This window comes from Henckelia pumila, chromosome 4 (assembly GCF_033568475.1).
Source record: "Henckelia pumila isolate YLH828 chromosome 4, ASM3356847v2, whole genome shotgun sequence".
In the NCBI taxonomy this organism is placed as follows: Eukaryota; Viridiplantae; Streptophyta; class Magnoliopsida; order Lamiales; family Gesneriaceae; genus Henckelia; species Henckelia pumila.
The window spans coordinates 8,821,069-8,848,007 of record NC_133123.1 but is presented as its reverse complement, the minus strand read 5'-3'; the positions used below and the strand labels follow the sequence as shown (position 1 = coordinate 8,848,007).

The 26,939-nt window shown below is 30.9% G+C and overlaps 2 protein-coding genes across 6 annotated transcripts; one reads left to right on the top strand and one right to left on the bottom strand.

Moving 5' to 3' along the window:
- Positions 1-264: 264 nt before the first annotated feature.
- Positions 265-1,376, top strand: LOC140867109 (uncharacterized). Its single transcript, XM_073272187.1, has 2 exons — positions 265-438; positions 702-1,376. Exon 2 carries the CDS (start codon positions 763-765, stop codon positions 1,162-1,164), a length of 402 nt encoding a protein of 133 aa, XP_073128288.1. The 5' UTR covers positions 265-438; positions 702-762; the 3' UTR covers positions 1,165-1,376.
- Positions 1,377-8,037: 6,661 nt separating this feature from the next.
- Positions 8,038-13,026, bottom strand: LOC140863168 (transcription factor GTE6). 5 transcript variants are annotated; one of them, XM_073266381.1, is made up of 9 exons: positions 12,923-13,026; positions 12,497-12,613; positions 11,905-12,120; positions 10,548-10,625; positions 9,612-9,836; positions 9,313-9,411; positions 9,068-9,126; positions 8,604-8,754; positions 8,038-8,508 (listed from the first exon to the last, which is right to left on the bottom strand). In XM_073266381.1, exons 2-9 carry the CDS (start codon positions 12,608-12,610, stop codon positions 8,302-8,304), a joined length of 1,149 nt encoding a protein of 382 aa, XP_073122482.1. In that variant the 5' UTR covers positions 12,611-12,613; positions 12,923-13,026; the 3' UTR covers positions 8,038-8,301. The 5 variants fall into 5 exon arrangements, with proteins under 5 accessions (XP_073122482.1, XP_073122483.1, XP_073122480.1 ...); XM_073266382.1 differs by having other exon boundaries at positions 11,905-12,079; XM_073266379.1 differs by having other exon boundaries at positions 12,497-12,650; positions 12,923-12,975.
- Positions 13,027-26,939: the final 13,913 nt, after the last annotated feature.

Genomic DNA, 26,939 nt, shown 5'->3' with positions numbered 1-26,939 from the left:
TAAACCTAGCAACAGCGCAAAACAAAAAAGAAAAAGAAAAAGCGAAACGGCGAAATTACTGAATCGCCCTTATTTCTTGAGTTACATCTCCATTATTCACGTTAAATTCTCTTCCGGATGACCCGGGGTAATTTTAGAATTTCAGATTTTGTGTTCAGTGGCATTTTGGAAAAATATTTGAATATAGAGGGGCAAAGTTAGATACGCAGTAGTTGCTATATAAATGGAGAATTCAGTCTTGTGTGCACATACCCACCCCCTCTTTCCATTTCTCTCTTTCTTATAATCCTCTCAATTATATCGCCCCCACCACTCTCCGATTCCCGACACCGCACGCGGCGGAGCCGCCTCACCTTCCGTCCTCCTCCGCCGTAGATTCACCGTCTCCGGCACGGATTTTCGATTTCCTAATAATCCCATTTTCCCGCTGCTAAACCCGTAATTACCCCTCAAGTTTTAATGTTATATAAATAATACGATATAATATATATGTTTCTTTGGGGTTTTTTTTTTAAATGAGACAAGTGCATTTTTTATATATGTATGTATATGTATTGTATTGTTTCAAAGCCTTCTCTGTATTCTATCCGACGACTCTGATTCCTAGACTCACATCTTTTACTTTCTTTCCTGTAATTTCAAATTTCTTCTTTTAAATTTTTTTTTACCTAATTTAATAATCTGTGAATTGACTTTTTTAGCCCTCTGAGAATCTCGCTGACGTGGCTCTCTCTCGTCCCTTGTTTCCAACCGACGGCCAGGATGAGCTACAACTACCACGCGCGGAGACTCGTGTCGCCTGGCGCGTCACGAAAGCGGAAAGAGATGGACGGTTCCACGTCCCTGAAACCGTTGGTCCAACAAACGGCCGAGCAGAAGCCTCTCCCTTCGAACCGGCTCTTGGCCGGCTACATGGCCCACGAGTTCCTGACCAAGGGGACCCTGCTCGGGGAGAAGTTCGATCCGGCCCGAGCCGAGGCTGTTCCATTGAGCAAGAACAAGCAGGTGGCTCCGAACCGGGCCGAGCCGGCGACCGAAGCCGAGGCTAGAGGACAAACGAAGCCGCATGGGTATGCTGAGGTGGCGAGCTTGCTGAAGAGCGATGGGGTCCACATCCCTGGAATAGTGAATCCCACGCAATTAGGGCGGTGGATTCAGATGTAGGGTTTTGCTTGCTTGCACAGGTGTGGTGCCGCACGTGATACATTTGTTCATTACACATTTCAATTCCAAAATTTTATCTTAATTTGCATTCAGGTCTTTCATTTTTTTTCTTTTCGCAGTTTCATGTTGTGTTTGCTAAATGCAAATTGGAATCTTTTGTGTATGCGTTGTAAAGCTTAATTAATTGGCTTGAATGTTTAACAAAAACCTTATATATATATTATTAATGTGTGACATATTATATATTTAAGAATAATGAATCATATGATATACTATATGTATGACGATATATTGTCTTTGGAAGTGAGATTATATTTGGAACTAAAAATTGAATGGAGCGTTGGTTCTTTTTTATTATAAATTGCCTTTCATGTGAATTTGTGTGTGCCTATATAGAATGGATTGCGTTTGTATGATTTATAGGAAACAAAAATAAAATTGTTTAGGTCATGAGGATGTCCGAAAGTGCAAGAAGTTCACGTGATGCAGGTGCGGCGACCCGTAGATTATTGGTGTAATGACTTATACGAAGGTTCCAATATTATACACACAATGCTAAGACACGTTCGAATTGGATTAGGCTTATGCATTTGACGCTGTAATTATACTGTAGACTTGCATGGATTCTTTTGCATGCATATATACTACGGAATGGCAACGAAAGCAAGACTGCATTTGGTTTATAATTTAATTTTCCCCCTTTAATATATACTGCATTTTGTTCGTCTATCGTGTGCGCGCGTGTGCGCGTGCGCGTCTGCACACTAGATGTATCATCAAGAGAGACGTTTGCGTGTGTGTAATCACTAGCTATGTTACTAAGTACAAAAACTCCATGTGAAATGGTCTCTCGAGTCAATTTTTTAATACGGATGTGTGACCCGAACCAACTCATGAAAAAAATTATTTTTTAATCTCAAAAGTATGGTTTTTCACTACAATAATGAATTGAGTTGATTGATCCATCTCATGAATGTAGATCCGTGATATGATCTCACAAGAGATCTACTCATCATTATGAATTTATGAGAAATTAACGTTCAAAATAGGAAAACTTTTAATTTTTCTTATACAACAGAGGTGGAAGAAATATATCAACCTAAGCCTACATGTACAAGTAGAATTCTGACCTGAGACCATTTGGATCTTGAGGTATCAACCTTGCAAGTAATTTTGGATATATATGTTATCAAATTTGAGTTTAATAGGTGATCTTTTATTGTTTTTATAATAATTGTAGTTATGTTTCCTGATGTAACTCCAATTACGTGTAAGTGGTGTGGCATCGTTGTGTGTATTATCACAAATCAGCACTCATGTGGGGAAAAAAAAGGCTTATTAAATTACGAATAATTTATAGATATATATGATTAAAATTGAAACTTGAGTACTTGAGAACACGAAAAATCAAAATTGCTAAAAAAACAAATATAAAGAAATAAAATTACATCTCTCATGACTTTAAAATACTAGTATCTATTATATATAAAAAAATGGTATGCATGATGTATTATCTTATGAGATATTGGTATCATCTGAAAAAATAATAAGCACCACTTCATTTATAATATATGTAAATAGAAATAAATATATATTACTTGAAATATTAACTTATTATACACGTGATAAAAGCAAGGCATGTGCATTGCCGATTGTCTTGATTAATAAATCCTATAATTATCTGTGATGTGCTGGATTGATAATTCTATCTCACGCAACCGTACGCTTCGTATATGTACGTGGGATCAATTTAGGATTAATTATAAGCAATTACTACTGTATTTTTACAAATAAATTAAGATTTTTGTAAATTTAATATAATAGAATGGATATATAGAGATTGATTAATGGTCCCTACTTAGGGAGTGTTTACAATCACTAAAAAAAAGTGATTGTTATATTTTGACTTAAAAAATTATTTTTTTGTGTTTCTTAAACCTAGATTATGTGTTAGCTTATGCTTAACTTAATTGAAATCCAAAAGCGCGTGATGATTATGATTTCCAAAAGTAATTCTAATAAGAAGGTCATTGTTAAAATCACTCTAATCACTTATTTATCAAACACTACCCAACTTTGATTTTTAGATTTTCACATTTGTTTCCAAACACTACTACCTTTCGATTTATCTTAACTTTTTTATAATCTATAAATTAATCACTTCTACAAAAGTACAATCTATTGCAAACACTACCTTAAAGCATTTATACAGCTTATTAAACTAATTAAGTTTACATTTATAAGCAATGGATACATAAATATAGTTAAATTTCAAAGTATAATATTACGTACGTGCACTGATCAGTAAGACACGGACTGTAAGTCTGTAATTATATAAATCATTGGATCCGATGTATTTCTTCTATATAAAATATCGTGTATCATCATATAATATAAACTCCACAATTTATGTTATAACGTCATATATAGAATAAAGTTTAAGTTTAAGATACACGATGTACGTGGTGATATATGCATTTAAAACTATGTATAATTAATTCACGTCAGGGACGGTTTTGAGGTAGGACGGATCAGGTGACCGTCCAGAATCTCATTTTGAGAGGGGCCGTCAATTATTTTTAAAAAATTAATAATTCATTATATAATTTTAATTTATATTAAAAAATGATATAACAAAATAAATAAATTGGAAAAATGTTTTCATCTTTCATCTTCTTTCCTCGTGTGGTTTAACTAAGCACAAAAATTTATCAAAAACCTCAAATATTGCTTCATAAGTTGACACACTATCGAGTAAATTAAGTTTTTTCAAATTAAAATTACTGAAATCTTGTTTGAGAGTGCAATGAATCAAGAGAAATTGATCAAATAGTTGGCAATCATTTTCATTGATAAAGATTTGAGAATATTTCATACCATGACATATTTCATCACATTGCTTCAAAAAATGCGAGAAAGCACATTTTGATTAATATTATTCATGGGATGAATAAGTTATTTTGAAAATTTGTGTAAAACGGGTTTTTAATGTATAGTTCTTAATTATATATTATTGCTTACTTTGATTATGGTATTCAATTGATTTATATATATATTTTGACTTTTCAAATTAATGTAACACATTTTCATCTTCGTACCGTGTCTCAATTTTCTCAGACCGCCACTGAATTCTGATATGTTTCCGGTATTTTCGCAAAGCATTTTAAAAGTATTTTTTTTGAAAAAAATAAAAGAAAAGAAATGAGTAAGTATTGGATTATATTTCCGGAAAAAAGACAAATTGACAATATAGAGTACGAGACTAGACAACCATTGCCTAAAAAATTTTGCATTCTCCCACGTGAAAAAAATAAGAAATTATATATGGTCAACTAGTAGTTTTTGTTTTTATAAGTATATTTATCGTGAGATAATTACAAAATTTTATATTCATGATATGAATCGATTCAACGTATATATAGTTATATACAATACTTTGACAGTGTTATAAAGAGTTTTTTTTGTATAAATCTCTTTTTATATATAAATTTTTTTTTCTTAAACACCATCTTTTCATTTGTCGAAATTGTCTTTATGTGATATAAATATTACATTTTTATTTTTATTTTTTTGAAATTTCGATATTTCAAATTTCCATATTTTTCTCAACTAAAGATTATAAATAAGATAAATTGATAAATAAATTTTAAATTTATTTTTATATTATTTTAAAAATAAAAATAAATTAAATATTATCGAAAAAATAATATTTATACATAACATACAATATTAAATATATTATACATTTTATACACGCTACGTGTGTGTGCGATTATGCTAATAAGTTATAAAACATGGACAAGAATTATTTATAAAACACACGCGCGATCGAGCATTTGTTAAACGGCCCCAAAAAAATATTATAACTGAAATGTATTGAATTCTATTTATGAAGAACATTGACAGCGTTGCGCCGCGTTAATTATTACGAGGCAATTATTATGAATAATTTGCGTTACTTTTCTCTCGATCAAATTAAATTTTCTTCATATATTTTAATTTATTTTTGCTGCTAAAAAGCCTAAAATTTCTATATAATTCGTTCCACATTTCTATTCCATCAATCACTAATTGACAGACAATTATCAAACCTCGGTAAAATTTATATTCCTCCCAAGTTTGAAGTTAATGTCATATTCATCCCCCACCTTTCAACGATATTCATCATCTCTCTTTCCAATTAAAAATTAACAAATTATTTATCTTTTTTGAGATGTTTTACTTACTACAAATTAATTTTAGCCTTCACTTATAAAAGATTGAATTTTATTTTTTGCAAATTGAAGTATTTGTTTTGTCAATTTTATACTGGTATAAACTTATATAATAGATTTAAAATTATATGGATGGTATTCACGAGAGAAGGTTAAATAGAGAAATTTTAAAAGAAATTGAGAAAATGCAATGATAAAAATCATTAAAATTAAAAGATAATTATGTGATAAATGAGTAAAATAATGAACAAGTATAGAGTAATATATCCAAAAAATCGGATAGTATGGGAAAATTGTCGAACAAGTATAAAATCATACATGGCTAATTAGGAAAAAACAATTGAATAATCAATCAGCCAACGTCGCTTGTAAACAACAAAAAAGGGGCCACAACTTAATATTATAAAATAAATAACACCAAAAATTATGGATTTTTGCAATAACACCAAAAATTATGGATTTTTGCTTCTCTTTTATTTCTATGTTACCCCATTAGGATAGTGCTCGAATGGATATCCAACGACCCAAATTTTTTTGTATTTAATATATTCACGCGAACATCCCGAATGAAAAAAAAAAAAAAGACCATTGAATCAATGGATCACATGGGCACTGCCCATGTGCATGTGCTAGCATAGACAGAACCGAATTTTACATGTCAAACTATAGGCAAAAATATTAATGCGATCCTCGTAAATTCCAATTCTCAGATATATACACAGCCAAATTTGAGGGCTTAATCTCATTTTGGTATATAATCCGGTAATAATTTTCTAAAAAGTAGAACAATTAAATTCATACATTATCCATCCATAAAAATGTTGTAAAAGATTTTATTCTGTGTATGCTCGCCCAAACTTTCGGTTTATATTTTAACATTAATTATTATCTTTCGCTTGTTTAACTAATAAATTATCTTATTTTTGCAAGATAATTACTTGAATACTGCCTACCTCATACATCGGAATATTTTCATCGTCAGTAGCTTAGAAAATTTTAGGATGTTTCTTGACTGCTTAATATTCGGGAGTGTAGGATTCTCTAGACACAGTCTTTAGTTAAAAAGTCAACAGAAATATTTTATTAAAATAATATAATGTTTGGTTATAAAGGCTTTTTTAAAAGCTAGAATTTGTGGTTTTTGAGGAATTAACGGTCGAGAGGTGACGTGATAAATCATTGAACCATTAAATTGACAATTAGAGTAATATTTCTAAGGTAGGTTGAACTCAACGATTTTGAAGTTTCTGCTTCAAATTCTACTTCAATTTAAAAATAAAAGTAAAAATGTTTTTCAACACTTATCCAAATATCAAAATTGTAGGACCGAGTGTTTGTCGCTTTACCAAAAGCTATAACTGATGGTAATAGTACAACTCAAATTTTTTAAACCACACAGCAACTCAAACGTCATTGTTCGATCGCTGTACCAAGTATGGACAATTATTGCGTAACTTCATTGCATTATGATGTCAGCAGTGATAACTTCATTGCTTGGTTCTGCGAGGGTGAAATAATGTTGTGGAGAGAATGTTGAAATATTAATTTTTTATTTAATTCCAACGATCCAGATTAATCTGGCCATAGATCAGTTTCAAATTTTTTAAACAAAATAAAAAAAAATTAAAAAAAAAAAGAAGTAATAGGTGGGCTTCACCGCGCTAAGGGTTTCCACCGGGGCCCACCTCTTCCCCGCACGTGGATGTTATCTGCGTGCAACAATCTCGCGCTTCCTCGCCCCTTGGGGATGCCATAATCAATGAGAATCGAACTTATGACCTTGACTATGATATCAATTGTAGGACCGAGCGCTTGCCGTTTTACCATTAGCTATAGTTGATGGTAATAGTACAACTCAAATATTTTAAACCGCACAACAACCCAAGCGTCATGGCTCGATCGTTTTACCAAATAGGGACAATTGTTGCACTCCAACAAAAATTATTTAGAATTTTTTTAAGAATAAAATTTTTTAAGCTACATCTTTTTAAAAACTATCCCACAATATCGCAAAATTTAAAAATCTCATAAAATTAAATCCCATAAAATAGCACGAATAAATCCCATATATAAGAATATTCAACTGACAGTAATAAATAATAATATTTGTATTGAAAAAAAAAAAAAATCATCGTGTAATACATGGTGTTTCGAGGTTTTGGAGTTTGCGGCAATCAATTATTGGAAATTTCGGGCATTATTACATGTTGAGTTTGTCAAGGCAAGAAATTGACATGTGCAGAGTAATTTACTTCTGAGACCCCACACCCTCAATCAGACTTCTCCATTAAAGCAAACTTCTCAAAAGTGGAATATTTCGACATTTTGCATCCTTGAGTGCCTAAATTTTGCCAAACTTCGATAGAAATAGAATAAACCCATCTTTTGGTTGCCAAAAAAAAAAAAAAAAACAAGAATAAACCCATCTTTTAACTAACAAACAACGTGTAACATGAAATCAATTTCTGAAAATTCAGACATCAATCTTGACTTATTTGAAATCCACTGCAATTACTCTTAATTTTGTTCATCTAAGCAAGCTAAGAAATTGAAATCGATAGATTTGAAACTCAACATCTTAAATCATCCATTCAAGCACAAACTCAGAGTTTTGCACACAAGAGGCAAATCGATATGGAAGTTAGTGGGGCATAGATCATATGAAAATAGTACAAGCTTCATTAATATTTTTTTTCTGAAAAATTAATGAATTTCGTAGATGCTCCATTAGATCTCGTGTACGTCAAGTGAACACCCCTAACGCATACACACATTAAAAACCAACCAAACCATGAGTGTTTCTATACAAGGAGCTTTTTTCTAGAAACATTTCGATCAAAACTAGTTGCAAATTTAATTTCAAAAGAACTATACATTTGCAGATAATTCAAATAGAAGGCCAAGGAAAGTTGCAAGGTAAATCTCAGTTGGGGGGTTTTTTGCTCCTTTTCTGGGAACTACTCCTGGCAAGTGCGCAACAAATCTCGCGTTTTCTCTTGTTGTTGTTGTTGTTGTTCTGATTATTCTCATTTTTTATCTCATTTTTCACTCCAGTGCTTGGTGAACTCTTTGGTTGTGTTTGTAGCCTATCTTTCACAAACAACTTCAACCTCCACAACGTCAATTCACTCTGCATAGGCGAACATATATTATCGGTTCAAATTGCACCGCTATGAAATGGGACTTATAGGATCACGAAAAATGATTAAGAATTCCTGCAAAAACCTGAGCGTTAATGTCAACTTCCACAGTTTCCCCAATCGCTTGAAAGTTGGGATCGTTCTGGGCAACAATTTCGAGAGCCTTGTTGATGTCCTCAGGAGATAATCGGGCAATAGCAGTCCCTAATCTTTTCTTCTCTTCTGTTGACATCTTTCTGCAATAAGCACATTAAATTTCATTTATAAAATTAGGTTTATGCCATCCCAAGAACTTGTATACTAAAAAAACACTCACGAGTCAGGAGAATATGTGGACACAGTGGTGTCATCTAATTTATTTTCAATGAATCCACTCGATCATTTTTTGAAATATTTTCCACACTCACGAGCTCGGTTGGTGTATGGTTTGTTCAGAATCGATAGAACCCAAATTATTTATAAGTGTTAAAAAACAAGCAAACACTGAATGCCTAGTACCAGATGAACAATCAATCCACAAAACCAGTTCTCTCTTCTAGAGGAACATACCTACACTTCTGTAGTACCGTGTCTCTGAGTTCTTCCAGATGCATGTCAAACTCATCCAGCTGGAAAGATGAACACAGTTTGTTCAAAGGATTTTATCAGTTCGCTTACAAAGAACAACATGAAGGCTAAAGACCATCATAAGCTAAAATCTAGCACCCCAACAAAATGTCACTCATTTCTTTCTATTTAAGAGATGAGATAAAATAACTGTTTCCGATTACCAATCAGGATTTCCGTACACTTACCTCGAAACTTAAATCTCTAGCCATTTTGGCATGTGCAGCCTCTTGGGCAAGCTGGATATCCAGTTGCATATCAGCTTCTTCATCTTTTAGCCTTTTTTCCTATGATTAGATAGCTCCAAAATCAAACACTACTCTGAAATCATTTGTACAACTTAGTATGAACTAACATCCAAATATCACCAATCATGTGAAAAGATAATGGGCTAGACACTAAATTTCTTTGATGTTAAGGTTACAAAAAACAGCAGTTATGTTTTATGCACAGGGATCATGCAACAAATGAAAAAACAAACTCCTACCTCTTCATCAACCTTTGGCAAAAGTTGCAGCCACTTAGTCTCAAACTTGTCCAACAAAGTTAATGCCATGACATGGACATCATCCCTTTCCTCGTTATATTTAATTGCATTCTTAAATATCAACCTTACATCTGCACTTAGCTCTCGAACATTTTTATATCCAGTGCCATCCTTGGCCTCCATTTTACTTTTGATAGTACTAAAGTCCATTGGCTTCTCAATGACCTAACATGCAGCTTCAAAAAGTAAAAATTAGGAAAACACAGGCAAAGAGGGTCGTAAATAACACGCTGAAATAAGAAAATCAATAAATAACATGCTGCATGACTTAAGATTTAACATAATTGTATACTATGCTAAACTGACAAGACTGGAACAATTGAATCGCATAATTCTTATTCACCAAAATCGATATAGGATCTAAATGGCAATTAACAAAATTTACATTTTGTGCTGCAACCTTTCCTTATTTGATAGAAAGGATCCCATGATTGCAAATCCAAGTTCATCTATGGGGCTCAATGAACATAAGCAAGAGTATTCTGTTAATAAGATTTAAATAGTCGACAAGACGCATTTTAGTTTTTGGTTGTCTTAAGATGCAAAAATCTTACAGCTATTTTGAGAACTGTAAGAAGATCCCAATTTATTTGTTAATATCTAAGGACTCTCTCGCTTTTTAGCATGCAGACTTAAATGATGTCACCAAAAGCATCTTATAAGAAATGTAACTCACATAATTTAATAAAATGGGAGGGTAGTACAAAATAAGATTAGACTCCTAAACAGCGCCAGAAATTCTTTAATCACTTGGAGCTTATAAGATGTTAAAATTATGCTTAATGAGTGCGTGAGGGTAGGGGTATGGAGAGAGTAACAATAGTTGTGGACTGTCTATATGACACAACGTGCAGAAAGAGAATTAGACAGATTTACCTTGTAGTAGTCGTGTAGACCAAGACCTTCAACATCCACAGGCTGCATAAACGGTCCTGCCCATTTATGCTGAGTTATCTGTAAAGCCAATTCAATTAAAAAAGATTTTTTAAAGATTTAATTAATTGACAAGAAGCAACAACCTTGAGCAGACTGCAAAATCATGGAAATATGAACTGTTTTAAGTGAATTTCTATTTCCAGAATATACCCTTAGAAAGTAGAAGAAATGATAGGGCTAGGTAGATACATAGTAAAGTTAAAAGCAAATAGAAAAGAAGGCTAAGGTATACATGGAGAAATTAGAAGGACAAGTTATATAAGTATGTAACTTTGGTGTAAAACTAACACGGAAACAAGCAAATCATAATGAAGCACAAAAAAATGAAATGAAAGTCACAAAAATTTTTTAGGTAAAACATGTTTCATTATAGATTTCAGATTTTCTTAAAATCACTTCATACGGCTGACAATAAATTTTCTTCCACAATGCTAAGCAAAAAATAATCAATGACGAGTTTAGTTGCAGGGGTTCAGTACAAACAAGAGGAAAAAAGCCAATGCTAACCTCAGACGTATCATTATTTAAATAATAACAATCTGAGGAAACAATGAAAAATGACAATCTTGCTAAATGAAAATTTTCACGAAGATGTTGCCCAAATAGACAAGGCACAAGACGTGGGCAATCTAACAAGTGCATCTAATTGGTAAGGAGTGACTGGTGCAACAACAAGAGCAACAAAATCATGATTTATGAGACGGTGTGAGCTCCTTAAAACTTTATTAACAATTGACAAAATAATCATTAAATTGATTAAATTTCTCCTCTAAGAGAATCATGGTCTGCAGCAACAATGCAATAAAGCAAAATTTAAAATAATGTGGATCCCTTCTCAACTGCCCAAATGAAGATATATTTGGTTCATTGCACTTTCATTCTAATTCAGACCATACAAAAAGTAGAAAATCGCAACAATTATGCAACTTTGCACTGGCTCCTTCCGCGCTCACTCCTTCTCCTTGCGACTTAGTTGTTGCGCCCACCTAACCTTCAATTTCTTTCTCCTAATCAAGCAATTTCCTCCTTCTCTTTATATCTTAAAACCACCATCCCATCAACTGTTAAATCTTTATTTTATATGCCATCTTATCATTTTTGTATCTTCCTCCAACTTGCACCATAAAACATTGCTTCACTGCTCCTGTTCATATTTTTCCTTCACCAACTTATAGACATAAGAAGGAATAACAATCACAAAAGTGTGGTTTGGAGATGTTCTAGCTGTCTCCGATCAAGAGAAACATTTCCAGTTCTTTGTAGTGACCTAGAGCAGAATTACAAACCATTACATTACCTGGCGGATTATAGTTCCTAACTGCCGCATGAGATCTTGCATTCTCTTCGCGGCAGCTGCTTCCCTATTAGCTACATCTTGTTGCCTCTTCTTGAAATTCACTAACGACTTCTCTCTATCTTTTTCCTTCCCAATGGAGTTCCCTCTTGGCGTGTTCGACTGCTTGGTATTTAAACTAGAGTAAAATCGTTCGACGTCATTCAGTTTTTGCTCTAGCTGTTAATAAAAAGAAGTATTACTCAAATATTACACCTACAGTTATCAAAATCACTTGGAGGAGGGTAAAGAGTACTTCTTGATTTGAAAAACAAAATTGATGCATTGTTGGTATAAAAACAATCGCCCAAAAATGCTAGCAGATACAAACAACTTGAACAGTGATGATCTTAAAACAATAATGTTTACAATGCAACATGTCAAGAATATAATGGATTAACTTAAAATAAATAATCAATTCAACAACAATTCGGGAGGGAAAAAAAAAAAGTAATTCCCGTACACCTTCAGAAAACACTATAGCATGACGAAAGGAGTAGTATATCGATAAATATTAAGCAAACCATTAAAAAATTATGTTTCCGAAAATTCTTACCTCATCAACTTCCACACAAATTTCATCCACACGTCGATTTAAGCTCTCAACTTCTATATTTGCTAGTGAACCACCGGCAAGGGTTTCATGAACAACCCCATGCTCTGCGTCCATCAGCTGCCAAAAAGATCGGTTCAACGGGAAAATATGGGCACTACACCAAGTTTTAATTAATCCAAGATGAAAAAATTTCAAAGGAACTAAAAGATTATCCTCGTTCCCCAGGAACACATAGTGAACAAACCCAAGAACAATCCCCAAATAAATCGATCCCTTCAAAGTAAAAAAACTCAGTTGCAAAACTAGGGCTTTACACTACTTCAGGGGAAAATTAAAGAAAATACAGAATAAAAAATTCCCAGTAAAAACGAAATTATTGAACTCCAAGGACTCAATTTTTGTAGTGATTCGTCCCAAAACCCTTACCTGGGGTTTGCAGGTTGACGCTTAGCAGAAGCAGGAAGTTGATTGACGCACTTTCAAAATTATTTTTAATAATCAATTTCTGATTTTTCTGATAGAAACTTTACCTCCATAACCAAAAATTAAATCATAATATATTTTAAAAATTAGTTAAAAAATAGCCATTCAACAAAGAATAATCCTAAAAATACAACAATAAATACCTCCTGCATTGATATTTTCATCAATTATATTGTGAAAATTTTGTTATTATATGTGAGATTTTATTATTATATCTTGAACATTTTGTTATTAAATGTATCATGACTCTTTGACGCAACTTTATACATATATGTGACACCAAAATTGAGAAATACAACAAATAAGGGTACATAAAATATGTAGTTTGTAAAAATCTCTTATACAGAGAATATATCTAAAAAATCTAGTACCTTTTAACTTTTAGCTCGTTAGTTTAGATTATTAACCAAATACAAAGTAGATAAATAAATGATGGAGAAGTTTATACCAATGTATATTACAACAATTTGATTTTCATGTATTCTTGAATCTTGACATGTCCAATCACCAACATAGAAATCACATATGTTTATATCTATATGTCATGTTTTGGTACTAAGAATTCGTTTGATATATATTGTTTTAATTTCTACTAAAAAAATCATAAATTATGTAGTTCTTTGTGAATTTTTTTTTACTCCTATTACCTAATCTGAATGCTTTTTATTTTTTCAAAGATTTTTTAAATAATAATCATTGAATTAAATTGCAATTAATTGCAAGAGTTGGATAGGAACTCGATTGTCATCGTCCAATAAAAGAATAAAAGATGCTGACTAGCGACACTTTTGGTCAAATCACACAAAAATGAAAAATACTTATTGAGAATATTAAGGTATAGTGTCTGAACAATTGAGTCGCCAAAAATTAGGAGATGAATTTGAAGTACGGATTAGAACTCAAAGATGAAAATTATTATTATTTTTAAGCAAAGATGAAATTAATTATTCCCACATAAAAACAAAATGATTTTTAAGCGCAAAAAAACAGCACAGTAATGTATCCTACAAACTATATGAAATAAGTTAATAACCTCTCAAAAAAAAAAAAGAAATAAGTTAATAAGTAATAACAATAGTAAAAAAACAAAAACAAAAACAAAAACTTATAGGGATGAAAAAAAATATTAAAAGACCGGCCCTTGTACAAGTAAAAGAAGGGCATGAGTTCACAAATATCGACCCATTTATAATGGGCCTACATTTCGAATCCCAGTCGATGGAACAATTTTGGAAGGCCCCTGACCTCGTACAAGTGCAAAGTACGGCCCACTCCTTTGAACAATAAAAATCCCATAAAAGGTGTCTAACATAGCAAAACATCTATAAATTAATAATGCTGGGACCATAAAATTTTAGTAATTTATAGAGATAATAATTTAACGCTAAATCAATAATTTATTATTTTGAAGAATACTTTTTCGATACAACTAATATATATAATGATTAAATTAATGTATTACTAGAAGTTTCCGTATAATAAAAAAATATTTACATATTATTCATGTGAAAATGTATGCATTCACAAGTGCAAAATCATCGATGATGAAGTTGAAAATGATACAATATATTTGGAACCAGTTAAGTGAAAAAAAACATTCATAGAGAAAACAATTATTCACAATTTGTTGTCACGGTTTGAGAATGCAACTAGAACTTTTGAATGCTATGAAAAAATTTAAAAATAAAATTCGATTAGAATTACATTTAAATTAGATTTGAATTTCAATAAAATGAATAAATAACAATATAATCACATTTTACTAACTTGTCCTAGTTATATTTTGTAATTTTAGAAGATTATTAATTTATGATATTGATGAGACCATATATTTATATAAGACTCTTCCGAAAAATTATATCTTATGAATTTATCGAAATTATCGACTTAGCAAACTGGCCTAAGTCGGGACTGAAATTTTTTTTTAAAAAAGTTATTAATTTATCGAGTATTAATTTAAAGAGGTTTTACTTCATATATATTTTTAGTTGGTGGTCAAACAAAAACTTAAGATATTAACGTCAGATAAACTTATAAATCGTCCAGAAGTAAGAAAGAAAAAAAGATACAACAAATTTTCATAATATTAACAATGTGATTAAGTGGTGGAGTAGGTGATTACTTGATCAGAGGTCATGAGTTCGATTCCTTCTACCAACACCTTCTTGAACTAGTCTGTCGTATAGAAATTGTCTAGTCGATTTTCTTGACTAAAAAAAACGTGATTGAAGAAACATTTTTTATTTAATTAGTGCACCAAAATAAAATCTATTTGATATGTTGGTTTTGTATATTTTAAATATTATTTAATTTAAAAACTTTTCTTTTTTGGTTGTTTCTTGAGCGTGGTGCAATGTCGAGCTTTACATTTTAATTTATAAATATTTTGATATTAATTCATATTAGCGATGATGGCTATTGTTTATGACGTTTATCCAATTAATATACATACTTTTTAGTTTTTATATAAACGTGGTTCACACATTATTATTATTTTTGATAAAAAAAATTTACATTATCTACAAACGTGTTATCACTTTATTATCTTGTTGAATCCAATAATTAACATAAAAATTTATGGATATTAATACAACTTTTTTTGTTAATGCGCAATTTTGAGTGGACTTCGAGGCTTTTACTCATGATACCAAATAACGACGTGATTAAGAATTTTTTTTTGTTTAATTAGTGCGCCATAAAGCGATTAGTAAAACCACTAGTCCAACTTTGTCCTTAATTACAAGGAAATTATATGTTACAACCAATTCCGGAGATCGATAATGTGACTGAATATAACTTAATTAAACATATAATTTGCAAATTGATCAACAACCACTTTATAAAGTGTTGGCCCAGACAATTTAAGATCGTGTTTCGGTTGATTAATTTGATTTGAAGGGTTGAGTTTGATTCGACGAAGGATTCAAGGGATTAATTCCAATTATATTTATATAGTGTATTTGAAAAATCTACCATCATTATATTGAAATTGCATAATTTGATATGAATTATTCAATTTTGTTTATCCAAGCAAGTCAGAGAATTCGAAATCTATCGTCTCAAAAATCTGCGACTTGATGGATTTGACGCTACATATTTTAAGTCCATTGATTTGTTCGGGCAAATTCACGTAGCAATGCATTTCAAATCCCAACAGGTTATTATATATATATGTAAGTCGTTAAGATAAATTTCAAATATTTCCAACATGAAGCCATTTCAAACCATTCCCTCAAATACTTAATCAAATCCAAATATTATCTAAAATTTAATTTGATGGTTGGGGCCTATTTAAGTGTTACACAATAAGTTTAGTCACTTTGAATTGAGTTTTATATATTACAATGGAGACTATTAGCATATTTATTAGATTAAAATATGTGAAAAAAATGATGAAAATTATTGATGTAATTTGAAATAATCTCATCTAATTAATATATGCCACTACTCCTACGAAGCTTGTACCTAATCTTGTGACGGCTTCAAATATGGTTCGTAAATTAATGCCATTTACCAACCAAATAATTGGTCAAAAATAGCAACGCAGTCACCCATTATATCATACATATGGTTTTTGTTATCAACTTTCGTTATCATTTTGTCCTTAATTATTGACCACGAGTAATAGTGCATGATTCATGAAGTTAGGTTTTGAGGAAAATGGCATTAGTAAACCTATCGAATAATTTCAAATATCTCTTACCCTTATTTTTTAAAATTTTATTAATATTATTATTAATCAATAATAATTTAGTCCAATCCTATATTTGGTATTTCGTTAACTCCATCTACATCACAACTCCATACCTCTACTCCATCTACATCACAATCACTATTTTGTAGTTGAAAATAAAAAATCGTATCACCACTGAAATTTCTTTCCTTTTTTTTTTTTTTTTTCTTTTGAGGAAAATATTTCATTCCTTTTCAAGTCTCAGTGCCAAAATTAGGGCCCATTTAAAAGCAATTGTTTAGCCTGAAGTGTATAGAAGTTGTAATCTAGACTATAGTTACAACTTATAATTTATAAGAAATTAAAATCTTAAATTTAAGACGAGATCTTGCGTTGGAAACTTAAACTTAATTATAATAAACAGTATATCTCATTTCACTAGGTTTGGAGCCAACCACCGATTCCTAATCGAATTCGGGTTATCGGATCTTGACTAGGGCAAGTAAATTAGAAGAAAGTGGCTCAAAGGGTTCCAATCAAAGAGTCATAGTTCCACCACAAAAATTACACGTAGTGGCTTTAACTTTTTTCTAATATATATATTATCCTTAATATACACTAATAACGCCTCCCCACTCAAAAATCCATGATTGTATCTTTCTCCTCTCATTATTTAATACTTCTTTGCATTGTTCAAATTTATTAAAAAGTACAAAAATTCTACAATCAATAAATCGAAAATGAAAGCTAAAAAAAATAAAAATATTCTAAAAACCGATAAATTTTGATTTGTTTTTGAGAAGTCACAACTCACACGCAAAGTCATCGATTTTTGTTTGAAAACCCGACCATTGTAAATTGTAATTGTTGGGTTTCACTGTTGGTCCAACAAACACAAAAAATAAAATAGTATCCACCAATATATGAAATGGGCTTTTCTTTCTTTTTTTAATTTTCCAAGTATCATATGATGGCATTTGTAATCGGAAAGGGGCCGCTCAAATAATTGCCAAAATTGGACCCCATCGTACCACTTGTTCCTCGTCCTTCCCATTTCTCCGTAAAAATAGCAGTTTTGTTCTTACCTTTCTCACTTTGTCTCATCTACTACTTGTCGATATGCCATACCAATCAACCATTTTGAATCCAACAAAGTGTTTGTTGTTGTTTTGAGTGGTGTTCGAGTTGATAGAGTAGATGAACGTTTGGTTAAAAGTCAGAAATTTGATTCTTCCCATCAGCAACTTCTTGGAGTACTAGTTTATCGCATATGATTTGTCTAGTGCGATTTACATGGCTAGCGTAGTTTGCAGGTTGTGCGGCCCAAAAATATAGCGACTGCAATTTCTCACATCACAAAAAAAGTGTTTGTTATAACTAAAGAAAACGATTTTCATTTTTTGACTTTAAAAAATATTGTATGTTTTTTAAACTCATATTCTACTTTAACTTCTGCTTAATTTTATTGAAATTCAAAATATAATAATACGGTGATTTTGATTATGCTAAAGGGATTTATTTATATATAATAGTTTCCATAAGTAATTTGTAGGTATATATAGCTAATTAAATGGATAACAAATAGCTTGCTAGAACGATGTACACAACTTGTTAATATTTACCAACCAGAAAAAAAAAGGTTTGTTGGGTTTTAGAACACAAATAATCTTGATTTTGATGATAACAAAACTTGTTATTGTGTTTCTAACATATTTACTCTAAGTGTGAAGTTGATAACTCAAGTTGGAAGTCAAAACTCAAAGTTAGCAAAACTGAATCTCTGGTGAGCTCTACTGTTTGGATGATATCTCATAGATCAGAGACTCAAATTATTATCCGCCAATATGAATACGAAGAAAACTCAATTTGGAACATATTTTATTTCACGTTAGTTGAGCAAAAACGGATGTTATCTTGGACAAACTGACGTCGCAATACCAAAGTGAACTGCATCAGTTTAGTAGAAAATACACCATCAGTTTACCTCAAGCAGTTATGGTATATTGGCCATATCTTGCAGCTCGATTATCAGAATGGAACGATTTACCATGATTTGAAAAGATAAGAAAAGTATCTATCATATTCACAAGTCAAAGACTGAATCGGATCCTACTGGTTTGGAACAGAAATTTCTGCACAGCAGAATTTCTAGAACAATCTGGTGTATTAAGCATAACTTTTGCATATGAACTCCAAATTGAGTGATTCTTGATTCCGTGGAAAACTAAGAGAAATGGCTAAAATTTTTATGTTTATCACTTTACCCATAAATCAACGAATCAAGAGACATAACACTAAACTGATCGTATGCAATCAACTGATTCTGTGCTAAACCGATTTTGAGCAGCTCTGGTATTTCGAGAATAACTTTTTCCATATTTACTACGAATTGATTGATTCTGGTGGCGTTGGAAAGCTAAGATCAAGATCTACAACTTTTGCATTCATCAATTTGCCCAGATATCAACGGATCATGTGGGGATATTCAATCAGTTGAGCTCCGAGTTATTCAATCAGTTTGGCACTCCAGAAACAGTACAGAAACAGTACAAAAAAACATTCTAACGGCTCTATTTATGTGTCTAACGGCTATATCATTTTTGGAGACTATAAATACATCATCTTGGAGTTCAAACACAAGTCTTTCAAGGAGATTCAAAGCATGGGCAACCTACTTGAATAAATCAGTTAATTGAGAGCAAAACCCAAGGTGTGAAGAACACATCAAAATTTTTGAGCGTGAAATGCCAAGTTCTTCACACCCAACTCACTCACATATAAAAGAGAGATGTATTTCATAGATTAGTTAAGTGAGAGTCTTTACACAAAGATGTTAAAAATTGTGTTTGTAGTCTTGGCATAAAGACGTAAAACTATATGCGGATTGTGAGGTTGCGGCCTACAATCGAGTGGTGGCTAGGAGTTCTAAGATAGGCAATGGTAAGTCCTAGTCTTGAATTAGGTTTGTACAAATGACTTGTATAAATCAAAGTCTTCTAGTGGATCCTTCCGAGGAGGAAGAAGGGGTGACGTAGGAGTTGTTGAAATCTCCGAACATCCATAAACAAATCCGTGTATCTTTATTTCTTGCATTTATTCATTGCTACTGTTTTTGATTGCATTGTTGAAGTATTTTATGTGTTTGATAAAATACCTAAATGTTGCATTCAAAGTGTTTGATAAAATGCTTCAACTAAACTGTTTTCATCTATCAACTTGCATCCTTTTAAAATAATTTACAAAATGATAAATTAGTTTCTACGAAGGATTATTTCGGGTGTCTTCCGCTTGGTTTGAAAACCAAACCCGATATAATTCATCGGTGCTCAATATTTCAAGAAACGAGCTATTGTTGCTCAAAATATTTTAAAAGTGTGTATTCACCCCTTCTACATACCGTGACCGATCCTATCAAAGTTAAAGATTGTGGGGAAATTATATATTTGCAAAGACATTATATAAATCGTTAAAATCAACATGCATGTTAATTAAAAATATTTTTGATTTCTAATTCACAAATTAAATTCAGCGAGAGATTTTGACTAGGGGTGGTAAGAATTCCCGAAATTTCGATCTTTTCCTAATCTCATCCCATTTCATTCTCGTCCCGAAAAAATCCCTATCCGACATTTTCCGACCCGAATTTTTGGGATTTTTCCCGTCCCGATTAATATCGAGAGAGTGATCGAAAATAAAACCTTATCCTGACGAGATTTCCGACCCGTCCTGTTCCGTCCCGAATAATATTATAATATATTGTATTAATAATTTTATTAATAGATCGAACTAAATATTATTAAATTTCAACTCATATAACAATTACTTGTGAATTTAATCTAAATAATTGTTTATTGTTGAAAAGACCGAATAGTAGAATAATGAAATGATATTTTTTGTGTATTTTTTTTAAAAATTTTAATTAATTATTTAATTAATTCATATTTATAATTATATAATTAGAACAATTATTATAATAAGAGATTTAATTTGGCAATCTATTTAACAAAATTTATCTAGTAATTTATATCTTTTATTAATAATTATTCAATGCCTATTACGATGCTCTTCTTTTGATAAAACCTTAAAACATTGTCCGGAATATTTTAATATTATATGTTTTAATTTTAATATTTATTTAGAAATATAAATTTCTAAATAGTATTTGTTTTATATAAAATAATCACATTCTTTGGTTTTTTAAACGAAATCTTGAAAATAAAAAAAAATTCGGGATTTTATCTTCATACTCGACGGGATCCCGAGCATTCGAGTTCCTAAAAAAAAAAATTTCGATTCTTTTCGAGACAAACATAGAAGGATTACGGGACGGGTCCCGATCATTTTCACCTCTCATTTTAGCCAACATGTCAATGAAAAAGGGAAGGATTAGAAAAGTTGTTGGAGCTCAACGCGTGGACAATATCGAAGATTCGTAAATGGCATGAAAAGTTTTCGGAATCCAGGGCATGATGAAAAGTTCATGCATTTATTACATTAATAATTAATAATTTAAATTATAACTCGATCTCGTTGATTTATAAAAAACACCCCCTCTTCGATTATAAAAAAAATTTCGTACACGAGATCGATGAGAAGGCAATTTTCGTTGGTAGCGATTGATATTGGAATCTGGAAAATGCTTATAAGTGTCCAGGGAATGGAAGTGTGGAACCATCGATCTGGTGAAGACCACAACCCATGTTAGGAGAAAAAACGTAGATTGCGCGCATTTGGCATGCATTTTTGATACCACAAACTCTATTCTAATTAAGGAAATTCTAATAGTGTCACATCATTGGTGGGCATGGTAGTGGATATGATAGGTGGGCACTTGAAAAAAACTCTATATATATATATATATATAATCTATAGACTAGGGATGATAATGGGCGGGTTTGGCCAAACCCGAGACCCGTCCGCCGGAAAAAAATCGGACCCGGACCCGAACCCGCCCTGCCTTTCTTTTTGGACCATCCCGCATTAAAACACGATATTGGACCCGCCAACCCGCTTTCCTTTAATTTTAATTTTTTTAATTGAATTATTATTTAGTATATATACATACATGCATATATTTTATAAATGAAATATATATAATATATGTAAGTACATATTTACTTATATATTATATACGTACATAATATATATATATATATATGTACACACAGTATACATATAATATATATATATACACTATATATTATATATATAATCTATTTATATAAATTTATTGTTACTAATTAAGAAAATTCGATGTGACACTATCATATCCACTATCATATCCACTCGACTTTAAGCAAATTAACAACACTAATTGAAATTTTCCCCTTCTTCTTCCGTATGAAATGTATGTTTATGCAATCCACTCGATCGTGCCTGCAGATATATATTCTCGCTATTGCTTTCGTGACTGTATAAAACTCTCTAGCTAGCTAATTAGGGAAATAATCCATAATGGTTTACGGACAGACTTTGACCGTGCCATTGTTAGCCAATAGCTTAATTCATTAGAGCGACTAGTACGTACTTCACCTTAAAATTATTAATTATATTTTAATATAAAAAAATCGTGTGAATTATTCGAATAAATACATTTGTGTTATGAAACGGGGGTTTTTTTTTTTTTACATGTTTGTCACTTGGAATCTCCATTAGTTAATAACAAATTTGGATTTTATTTCTAATTGTACGTACGCACCTTTAAATATTTCTCATAATATATTTTTAGTTCGTGTGTGTATATATATATATATATATATATATATATATATATATTAATTAGTTCGTGTGTGTGTGTGTATATATATATATATATATATATATATATATATATATATATATTATATTAATTAGTACGTAAGGATTTTGGGTGCAATATGTTATAGTGTGGGATGACACAAAAAGAGGAACATTGTTTGAACGTCACGCAAATATGAAGTTAAAAGGCAATTTTGCTGAATGGCCATCTTGTGTCACAGTTAGTCCACTATTGTCTATGTATATACACATATATAGCCACCACTATTTTTATTTTATAACAATATTTTTCAAGGTCACTCCCCACTGTTGAAAACAACTATCAGCGACCAGTGTCAAATTCGTTAGTTTATTTGACATAAAAATATTTTTATAATTCAGATCACGTTGGGGATCGCCGGATCGGATATACATAAAAAAATAAACCGTGAGATGATTTGCAAGAGTTTTGTGTTCTTTAAAACCCATCAAATAAATATAAAAATATTAATTATCTCCTATTATATAAATTGAATATCATCTATATATATTATAGTTATCGATATTATTATCTATTGGGGGATACATGTTATATGATAGTCCATTATATAACATGAATTTAATTGTGGCAATGAATCTGTACACATGTTTTTGACGCACTGACAATCGATTCGGGTCAAGTGGAGATTTGGAATAGAAAAATTTGTAATTTTGAACCGTAGAAATATATGGATTTTAGCTAATCAGAACTAAGACTAAAGGTCCATGCTGTAAACCATTACATATTCTTAATTATACTTCTTTTATTTGTGAATTATGATTGTTACGTGTCAGTCTTATTGTTCTTCCGAGCCAACAAAGCCTTTTTTTCCTTTTTAAAGAAATATATAGGGGTATGACCGTATGAAGTCCTAAAACAATATATATATATATATATATATATATATATATATAATTTTTTTCAAGTGCTCACTTATCATGCCCATCAATGATGTGAAACTATTATATTGGACCACATCTTTATCACATTCAATAGAATAGTGCCACATCATTGGTGTGCATGATAGCTAAGTAGGCACTTGAAAGAAACTCTATATATATATATAATATCATATATGATAATATTGCGATCATTATAGGTTATAATGTTTTATTTTAATTATTACGGTCATTTCCAACAACATCCTTTTAATCTGTTTTTATTGTAAAGTTATGTTGCAACGAAACGGAAGAAAGGGATTAGGAAATAAAAATTCTAATTAAGATATATCGATATTGTGTCTAGCTAGTAGCTTTGGATGTATTTTCTCGGACGCTTTGGATACGGTGAGGGCTGAGCAATTTACGGAAGATGATCGGAGCTCAGAAGGAGTCGTGGTATTAGAAATTTGTGTTGGAAATTTGTTTTAAATTAAATTTTGAATGAAAATTATGGTTAATGAATGTGAGAATGTTCTTTGACTCTTTATATTTTTGAGTTAATTTGAAACTTTTGCCTATTCACATTCTTGAGTTAATTTCAAGATTAATAGAGTTAATTAATCTTGCATGACTCTTTGTGTGTCTTTTGGAGCTTATAAATAGTGTGTTTATTTCTTCAATCTACAGACACAAAAAGATATTCAAGATCTCATTCAAGTATTCTCTTGCATTTCATATTGTTAGCTTCTCATTTGATCTCCGTTAAGTTTTGGTGATAAAGTGAAGGTACGATTTGAGTTCGCCGAAATATTGAATTTGTGCTTAGTTTGCTACTGGTTCAACTGCTGTATCCTGAAAAACAGATGTCTGTATATGTCGATCCTCAAGCACCTTGTGGAGACGACGAAGCATTTTTAAGAAAATTATATTTAGCTACAGACCTCGGTTTGCTTTACAATTTTCTTACTATTTCTCGTTCGCTTTATTGTTTACTCTTATTGTACTGGATTTGTTATATTAATGTTTTCAAGTTTAACATCTTGGATAACAATTCGATCTACGTCGGATTCTAATTCCTTCAAGTCGATTCACCACCATATGAGAAGAAAAGCTAACCAACCAGCGCATCAACTAGCTCGTAAAACACTCTTTTTATATTCAGACTTTGAATGGAGTGATTATATTCCTGATCGAGTTCATTACATTGTAATTCATGACTTATTGGTTCAAGATTAACGATATCTATTGTTCTAATTTTTTTTTTAAAAAAATTGTATCCAGTAGCTAGTCTAAGTTCAATCACGTGAATTATGGTGACAAAAATTTCTGAAATACCGATCCTTTTCGAGTTCTATCTCATTCTCATCCTGATAAAATCTCAACCCGACATCTTTTCGACAACAATTTTCGAGATTTTTTCCATCTCGATTAATAATATCGGGAGAGAAATCGGGAAGTTGGGATTCCCGATCCGAAATAATATTATAATATATTTTATTAATAATTTTATCAATAGATTGAACTAAATATTATTGGGCTTAAACCCATATTACAAGTAATTCTAGACTTAATTAGCATAATTATTTATTTTTGGAACAATCGAATGGTAGAATCACGAAATAAAATTTTATTTTTGTGTATTTAGCAAAAAAATTAAATTAATAGTTTAATTAATTAATATTTATAAATATATAATTAGAAAAAATATGTTGAACCAGATATGCAATTTGTAAATCTATTTAACAAAATTTAGCTAGTAATTTATATACGAATATTTTATTTATAATTATCCGATGCACTACTTCTCTTAATAAAACCTTAAAGTATTATTCGAAATATTTTAATATTATTAATTTTTTCAGAAATATATTTTTTAAATAATTTTTTAATAAAACAATCATTTTCTTTGAATGAAATATTGAACGTGAAAAATAATTTTGGAATTTTTTCCCCTATCCGAGGGATCCCGAGTGTTCGAGATCCCAAATATTCGGGTCGTGAAATGTTTCGGGTAAGAGATCGAGAGAAAAAAAAAATTCGATTATTTTCGGGACGAAAATTGGGTAAGAAAGTTATGGGACGGGTCCCGACTTTATTCAACAGATAATGTTAATGAACATTATTATTATTATGTCACGTGAAAAGGCTCCAAATTTTTTTTTTTGATGGAATAAATGGCTCCAATTCTCGCTACCCTTTTTAAGTTTCTTAATTAGGAATATACTCCGCTGAGAGTGCTTTAGCCAAAGAATGATTCCATTCTGGAGATTTTAGTGGAATCCGAGGCGATCACACACCAAGTCATCCATCACAAATTATGTGTGTGTGTGTGTATATATCTATATATTATACGATAATATAAAAATACTAATTAAAAATCTCCCATCATATATATTCATTATATCATGATATAATCAACAACATAAAAAATTGTATTTATTTAGTTTTAGAACGAGTACCCTTGGCTCCCTCACGCTTCAATTAATTAGGACCACCGAGTAAATTTATAGGTCACTTATAACTATCGTATTTAATCAATTTTATAAAATTACTAAATTATTTATTTACCTTTCCTTTATTCCTTATACTTTTGACTGTTTGAGTTTCTAATAATTATCATATCACTTCTAACATAAAAATTTATATAAAAAATATTGAACTTAATAATATAAACTATCATACTTAAATAATACGTAAATAATAATCATAATTAACTATAAAGAAATCTTATAAAAATCATTTTTAAATTAACATCAAAATTTTTAAATACATATACACATATGTATCAAATGTAAATATAATGACATAACATTTTACACGTGTAATTAACTCGAATACACATGCCAATCAAGACTCGTTGATATGTACTAATTTATAACGTCACTTACCCACATTGATATACATGCGTTTTACCTCATTGCCGATGATTTTTTTAAGCAAACTAAAATATTATATCAAACCAAATCACGAACAATAACATCAAATAAGAAAATAGGATTAGGAGAGACTCATCCTATCAGACCAGACATAGAAATAGCTCCCCTAGCAAAAGTATGAGCAGCTTGATTCGCTGATCGATGCATAAAAGCAAACTTAGAGACTGAAACATCTGTCACTAGTCTTTTACAATCATCAATAATTAAACCTATCATTGCCGATGATTTATATAAACGTACTGAGCAAGATATTTTTACGAGGGGTGGTAAATTTTTTTAGAAAAATGATTGTAAATTTTTTTTAAAAATGTACTCATAATAAATATTAGTGTCAAAACACCAATGCTATATCATAAAAATTTTCCAAAAACCAACATTATCATAAAAACAACGTTCTTGAAATAAGAATCAATTTTTATGTCCAAAAAACAATATAAAAAAAATCATATATATGAAACGCGCTGATACAATATCATTCAAATAATAAATAAAAAAAATACTTTACAAATTCAATTTTTCATTCACGTATTCCAATTGAAAAAAAAAAAAGCTAAAGAAAAGCCTTGAAAAATCTTTTTTTAAAAAAATATTAATATGTCACTGTCAAATTGAATACTGCAATTCAAGTAGAAAATATTTTAATCAATTGATGAACGAGAACTATTATAGAACTAAGAAAACTCACATAAAATAA

Excerpts from the sequence above, each read along its gene's own strand:
- LOC140867109 (XM_073272187.1), top strand. The coding sequence starts at position 763 with ATGAGCTACAACTACCACGCGCGGAGACTCGTGTCGCCTGGCGCGTCA.
- LOC140863168 (XM_073266381.1), bottom strand. The coding sequence starts at position 12,610 with ATGGACGCAGAGCATGGGGTTGTTCATGAAACCCTTGCCGGTGGTTCA. Across the intron at positions 10,626-11,904 it reads TAGGAACTATAATCCGCCAG|ATAACTCAGCATAAATGGGC; the intron begins GTAATGTAATGG and ends TTGGCTTTACAG. Across the intron at positions 9,837-10,547 it reads GTCTACACGACTACTACAAG|GTCATTGAGAAGCCAATGGA; the intron begins GTAAATCTGTCT and ends GCTGCATGTTAG.